Below are 7,964 nucleotides of genomic sequence, written 5' to 3' on the forward strand. Positions count from 1 at the left end.
TAACATCACCTTGTTTATGTCCAACTTTATATAAATATATATAGCTATAGATTTTAAATTACAAGCTCCCATATATTTTGAAAAAATAAAAAATTGTGATGATAATTCAACTTAAGTTTTTTGATTTGTTAAACTATTTATAATAACTTACATTCAAATTACTCATGTATAATACAAATTCAAAACAAATACTAAAATGAGATTATTCAAATTTGAAAAACACAATTCACTCTTTTTTTAGTTGGAACTAAATTTTGAAACTTTAAATATGTCAAAATTAAGTTTGATTTCATTTCTCAACCAATAAAGTTTGTCCAGAAGAAAATATAATTTTATTGGCATTATTTTTTAAAACTAAGATTAAGCCTGCCTTCTGATATTTAAATGGTTAGAAATAATATCAATGAAAGCAATAATCAACTAAAGTGTATACGGCGAGAAAATTTCCTTTCAGCATTCTTAATTTCTTATTCATGAACAATTTATCATTTTCGTAACCACCTACGAAAACACACAAAGAAAATTTTTTTTTATATAAAATAATGAACCAAAAAAATAATCAATAATTTTTTTTAAAAATGAAACAGATACACGATGTTTATTAAGTAAAATTGAACCTTCTAGATATTTAAATAATAATATTTACAAGCATAATCAAAAAGATATATTTGAGATACTCATAATAAATAGTTTGATAAACAGTCCATTTGCTCCTCTTAAAATATACCAAATCTCATTCATGCAGTGACGAACCTTGGTTTAATATCTCTTTTATAATTTGAATAGTTGTTGTAGTCAGTTGACACATTTTTCTTTTCACTTTCTGTAATTGATTGAACAAACCTGCGTATAGTAAAAATGATTCTAAATAATTAAAGAAAAGATATATAATTATTATGAGAAAATGATATAAAACAAAGATAAAAAAATTAGAAATTGTCAGTGCAACAATAGAAATCATAATAATAAACATGCATAAGCAAAACTTGAGAAGAGATCATAAGATCACCTAAAACCATGTATAACCAAGAATAAGTAAATCATGTTTCTTCGATTCATATAAGAAAATTTGTCAATACAATTATCCAATAAAAATAATAACTAATATCACCTAATGAAATATAGCATCATGAGTTTTTCATCTAGCTTAGTGGGGAAGCTTTGGAGCTTTGTTCCTAAATTTTTATCATTTTATTGAGTGTCAGAATTTGAAAAGGTGCCATATTTAATACCTATAATAAATATTATTTATTGGGTAGGAGAAGGAGATTATTGCAATGAATTTCCGGGCAAAAAACGTGCAACACTAATGCTTACTATTATAACATTAATATTAATACCTATTAATAAATGTTAATTATGGGGAAGGAGAAGAGATCAATTTTTCTGCAAAAAAAACGTGCAACACCAATGCATAGTGATACTAATACGGCACTAATGCAATACTAAAGCTTAATTTTATGTTTGTGTTTTGATAATGGGAGAATTAAATATTATGCTTTAATTATTATTCAATAAAAACTTAAAGCAAAAAAAATCAGAAATAATTCAAAAAAAAGGAGAACATAGATAATTGCAAATGCTGGCCATTGGAAGGTGCCACATCAACGATTTTAGATTCAGCTCTTATAAATATATAAATATAGATTTCTATTTCCTTCAATTCTTTTCTAGGACTGCTATAGATTATTTTTTCTTGAGTCGAAAATGTATCAAATACAACTTCACTTACTCTGAGGTAAAGGTATAATTTGCATACAATCTACGTTTTGTATACCACCACTTAAGGACTACACTGGGTGTGCTGTATATGTATATCAAGTCCAGGAACCAAATATCAGAGTACAGTATGCTACTAGGTGCTGTTATATGTGTGGAAATTAGATCCAAGTAAACCCCAATTCAGTGTCTAATGAACAAGGGAAAAGGGAGAAGAGCAGAATGTAATATACCATCCAAGAAAAAAATTCTCTTAATATCAAGTGCTAAATCCAAACTCAAAATTCTCTCCACCTGTGTCAAAAACATTTTCTAATATATTAAAGGTAGATTAAATTGCAAAAACATAAAACAAGAAAGTACACAACATAGGCAGAAGTGAAACACCCAAACGTAAATAAACATAAGAGTTTATTCTTCATCTTCCTCGTCTCCATCACCACCAGCTGCTTTCTTTGCAGCAGACTTCTGGTTCTTTCGCTTCACTCTTCCAGGGCGCCCACCACCGAAAGGACTAGTGAGAGAGAAGTCAATGTGCTTCTGGGAGTCCACTCTCACCATGAAAGAAGCAACATTCACCACCTGCCTACCAACTCTGCATAACAAACATCATTAGATTGTGGAAACATATTTTACATACTGGTAAAACAGATAAATAGCACAAAGTGAAAGATTGAGAAAATCCAAAATGAGCAGGCCAAGCCAAAGTGTTTATGTTAATATAAGTACTATATAAAAAACAAATAATTCATACACTACTACATTGTAAAATTCACGGAGCACAGGATATCATAAGGACCCAAGCCACTCAGGGTTTTGTAAAATTCACGGAGCACAGGTTATCATAAGGAACCAAGCCACTCAGGGTAATTGACTGACTGACGCTGATTTGGAGTCTGTTCCGTACTGCTAGAAAAAAAGTGTCATTCAAGCTTTTAAGAAACTAATTTTCTTGATAACCCGTTCAAGCTTCATGAATTTTAATCTATTAACACTTGAACATAATGGCAATAATTGACACACAATTATTTCTTTCATTTCGTTGATACAAAGGATAGAAATGGAAATTAAGTAAAGCAGTTTAACATACTGCAATGCATTTAAGTTGTGCAAGTTTACACAACTTCATTATAAGCATATGGCTTATTTCAATAACAATCTACACAAATGGAAATCATAGATTATTGAATTGTATAATACTTCCAAACTCAAGACAAGTTTAACCTCTCAACAATACAGACCAACAAACAATCTTCACAAAATGCATACTGATCCTGTTCAGCAGCATCAGACTCGGAATTATTGTGTCAAGGTAAGGCATCTTAGTGGGAATACAGAGATGTTCTGAAGCTTTAATGTATAGAAGAACATCTTCGAATAAGTGTTAGGCTGAGGATTTGAAAAGGAAAGCAAAGAACTCAGGACTTTCAACAAAATGGAGAACCCAAATATGTATTTTTTCCTCGAAAAGCACATCAATCATTAACAAATATGAAGATTGATGATGATTTGACTATTTTTGCTAGTCCTCACTGTACAGCAAACATCATCCTTTATATCATAGCTCGTTTTAGTAATTTCAATCTCTATAAATAAAATATTATGTTACCTCAAACATAAAATTTATGTTGGAGCTCTTTGATAAAAAGAACGTCAAATAAATGACTCAAACCTAGAACTTTTCCCATAAAAATTGTAGTGGTCAACTAATAACATTAAAAATGGCATATTGTTTTATCATTGAAGCAATTTTTTCTTTGCACTTCGAATTCTTGCAACCATACATTTGCAATTAGAGAAAGTACCAAAAAGAAAAATAGGCTGAGCTAATTTTTTTATTTGAACTGTGTCACTAAATCTGTAATATGTTAATACCTGATATGCCTTTGTCGAATGAGCACTCTAGCATGGTGGATTGACTTAGCCATGCCAGTCTTGAAGACAAGGGTTTGGAGACGACGCTCAAGAAAGTTCTCTACAGTGAGGGCCAAGACATAATCAAGCTTGTTCTGGCTCTCGTCCAATAATCCGTATCTGTTCATCCTTCTCAAGAGTGCTTCACCTTCAAAAATACGGCGTGGGTCTTTCTCATCCAAGGTCAGAAGCATTCTTGCGGCATTCCTGATACGGCTCAAGGCATACTGGACTCTCCAAAGCTCCCTCTTGCACCTCAGTCCATATTCTCCAACAAGCTTCAACTCTGCATCCAATCGCTCCTTCTCATAAGGGCGTCGAGGCTTCTTAAAGGTTTTCCCATCTGAATTACACATCAAAGGTTAAGAAAGTATGGATAATAAATGTCAATAGCAACACAATTCTTATACAACATTAGCATCTACATATAATAGCAAAAATAGAAACTGCAGACAATGGAAAATATCTCCAGAGACTAGTATAACAAATGCTGCTACTACAATACTTAAATCACAATTTATTTGGCTTGACTGCTTGAATCCTCTCTATTCATTAACTCCCTTTGAACTAATTTATTCCCACACTCAAAAAATTGTCTCTTAAGGCTAATTAGGATCCCCAACAAGAGGATTTCTAGATCCCATAGTTATAACGCTATTGACAAACAAATCTCTGAAACGAACAAAAGAAACTCCTAAAAGAAACTGTACTGCACCAACAGGACTGAGCCTTAATCCCAACTACTTAGTATTACCGGAATGAGTATGAATCTTTGGCTACTAATAAACTCATCTCCGAAGACTACTAGATTATCAAAGAGTGGTCATGCACACATATCCTGTTATCAGCTAATCATTAAGAAGTGGTGGTCTAATAAAATGTCACAATGTACTAGAATAACAATAAAAATTTTGAACTTTTCAATTCTATATCTTGACCAACCAAGAACACCATCACGACCTTCAAAATTGAATACAAGACAGTACATCTAATCACCAACAAAACCTAGCTGAATTGGACAATGACCTAGTATCCAATCTTTTATAATTTAATTGAATTGAATTGAATTTATCAGTAGCACTCCACATTATTCCAACTAAATTGTTCACCATTCAAGATTATCTGTCAAGTATATGACAAAGTCAAAACGGTTGTTCCTAAACAAAGATACAAGCTTTTCTTTTCTTGAGTTGCAGAAATATGCAAAACAGTATAAGAGCAACAGACTAAAAAACTTGCACAAGGCTGAGCTAATAACTCACTCAAACTTTTACAGAACAGCTAAAATTCCTACACCACAGAGTTATCAACTGTATATACGATTCAGCTCGACATATATATGAATAGAGTTATCAACCTATCTTTAAAATGTGCATTTTAAGTTCAAACATTATCTAAGTCTAAGATCAAGGATCAGGCTCTCTACTATCTAAAACCAAACTAGAACAACAACAAAACAACATACCTAGAGACATTTAGCATCTAAGAAACAAAATTAACGAAGATTTCATCGTTTATTATTGGGATATTTGGCATACACATCGCGTAGAAAGAAGGAAAGAGAAGGAATTTATACAAAATTGAATACTTACAGTTGCGGTAAAAGTTAACATGCACCATACTTTCTGGTCACCGGCACCGTCGTCGCCGATCTACTGAAGAGAACAGAAATGGCGAAGGGTAATATACGCAAGGGTTTTAAAGTGTACAAATTTGTATATATATCCGACAAAGCCCTAACGGGCCATTGTTGAACATTAAGCCCAATATTTGGGCGTATAGTGATTACAACTTTAGCCATTCATATTATATTCCTGAGATAAATTTCACAAACAGCCAATTTTTTGTCATTTTAGATATTCAAAATTGATAAAATAAAAATAGAACGATAATAACTCGGATAATAATAATAAATGTGAAATCTGAAATTTCAAGACAGTGGTTATATTTTTAAAATGTAGTTGGATTCGGATAAGTTAGTGGGTGTTATTTTTATTATATTTTTCATTTGAACTACTCTTTTAATATATAATGTAGTTATGTTTGTCAAATTTTAGTATAGATTTTATAGAAAAAACAAGAAATACAAAATATTATCAGAGTTTATTTATCATGCACATTATTAAATTTATGAATTAAGATTGGTTAGAAAATTAACTTTCTTAATTTGTCTCTTCTGAATAAATCGGTGATTAAGTGATCAATTATTAATTGAACTAACTAAACTTAGTTATAATGTTATAAATAACAGAAACCAACACTCACAACACTAAAAATAATTTTATAATAAAGTAATTCTTTATTATGATATTTCGTTGGTCTTGAGAGATTGTTTGAAATATGATATCTACAACATGAGGAAAGGCTCAAAATAGTCCCTCATCTTTGAGTTAAGGCTCAAAGTTATCCTTGAGTTTTCACATCGGAACACTAATAGTCCCTCATGTTTGCAATATTGGTGCACTTTTGGTCCTCCTCCAAAATTTTGCTTATTTTTTAACATTGATTTTATCCATAACTTATGTATGAGATGTTCAATCATCATTTTATATATTTAGTAGAAATAATAACTTCACATGAGAGAATGTGAGAAGAAAAACACCTTGTTTTGTTTCGTAGAAATCGTATTACATTAAAGTCGAGAGGTTCATCACGATAATTTCACGTGCAATAGTACAAATTTTTTCTTTTCTTCCAACGTCATATGTTAAGATGTTCTTAGTTTAGCTGCAATAATATTTCTACTGAACAAAACAAGGTGTTCTTCTTATCGTCTTCTCTCACATAAAGTTATTATTTCTACTAAATATATAAAAAGACGATTGAACATTCCTTACATAAAATTGTGGACAAAAATTAATGTTAAAAAATAGGCAAAAGTTTAGGAGAGGACCAAAAGTGCACCAATATTGCAAACTTGAGGGACTATTAGTGCTCCATGTGAAAACTCAAGGATGACTTTGAACCTTAACTCAAAGATGGGGGACTATTTTGAGCCTTTCCTCTCTATAACATAAGTAAAGCATTTTGAAGAGGAAAAAAATGATCATTTTTAACATGATCTAAAAAGGGATGATATTGAAGTTATTTTCTTTGTTGATCGTTATAAAACTGAAGTATAATTACATCCTGCATGAGTCAAAGTATATTTTATAATATAAACCCAAAATTAGATTTTTAAAATCATCTCAATCATATCGATTTTTTTTTGTATCGGTACGATTTAATTAATTTTCAGATTTTTTCACTTTTAGACTATCACTTCAAAATATAATATTATTAAAATATTTCTTTCGCAAGTATGTATTTGAAGAAGCACTTCAATTCTTCACCAAAATGTCAAGAATGTAAAACCTTGTTGCCGTATTGTTTGATCTTAAATATTTAATAGGAGTGCTTGCATAGATTTTATCGTATTGTTTGATGAAGTATCTATTATAGTAACTTTTAATTTTAAATCTAACTAATTAAAGGATAATTAAAGAGAAAAAACTCAAAGTCATCCCGTCATAAGAGGCCTGGGACCTAAGTTATATTTATATTTGAAAAGTGTTACAAAATATATTTATATATTAATTTTAACACATTGTAAATATATAAATATATGTACATGTATGTGTTATCTCTCACATGAAAGGGGAATGACTATTGTTAAAACATATGTATAAAAAACTTGCGTGTCTCGTAAGTAAGGATTGATTGCATCTGGATAAGTAGGTTTCCTTTTGAACTTTTTCGTAGTGAACATATATCTGATATACTCGGTCAATCGATAGATTTGATATCTTTGAACCGTCGAGCTTTGGTGTATACCTAGACAACATAAGTCACACAATCAACCCTTGAACTGTTTTTGGTTCTTATTGTTTTGTTCGTTTCAGCCATAAACACGTCTTGATTAATAAGTGCTTAGAGAACTGACCTTATCAGATTCTCCTTGAAGCGGCTTACACTTCACACTTACATATGTGGTTTCTAAATGTGTTATCTCATAGATAAACTATTTGATATACTTTGTATCAAACTTAGAAATCATTAAAACGTCTTAATGCCTTTAACCTGGTTACTGACATTGTCTCATCATGAGAATGGACCATAGATTTTTTTTTGACAATGTCGAACCGTTATCTATGACTTTATTTGATCTTCTTGAACCTAGATCTTAGGATTTCCAATCTTCTAGGTAGAGTTACCGCCACGATGACTTGTCATTGATCATAGTCTCATTCCCGTCGATGATCTCTCAACTCCCTCTCTAGTTAGGCCTTTTGTAAGTGGATCTGTCACATTATCCTTTGACTTTACATAGTCAATCGTGGTAATTCCACATA

The 7,964-nt window shown here is 31.1% G+C and overlaps 1 protein-coding gene across 1 annotated transcript; it reads right to left on the reverse strand.

The window, feature by feature from the left end:
* Positions 1 to 1,944: 1,944 nt before the first annotated feature.
* LOC102584617 (40S ribosomal protein S9-2) lies at positions 1,945 to 5,333 on the reverse strand. The gene is made up of 3 exons (XM_006367367.2): positions 5,226 to 5,333; positions 3,595 to 3,976; positions 1,945 to 2,314 (listed from the first exon to the last, which is right to left on the reverse strand). Exons 1-3 carry the CDS (start codon positions 5,251 to 5,253, stop codon positions 2,131 to 2,133), a joined length of 594 nt encoding a protein of 197 aa, XP_006367429.1. The 5' UTR covers positions 5,254 to 5,333; the 3' UTR covers positions 1,945 to 2,130.
* Positions 5,334 to 7,964: the final 2,631 nt, after the last annotated feature.

Source organism: Solanum tuberosum, unplaced genomic scaffold (genome assembly GCF_000226075.1).
Source record: "Solanum tuberosum cultivar DM 1-3 516 R44 unplaced genomic scaffold, SolTub_3.0 scf00786, whole genome shotgun sequence".
NCBI lineage: Eukaryota > Viridiplantae > Streptophyta > Magnoliopsida > Solanales > Solanaceae > Solanum > Solanum tuberosum.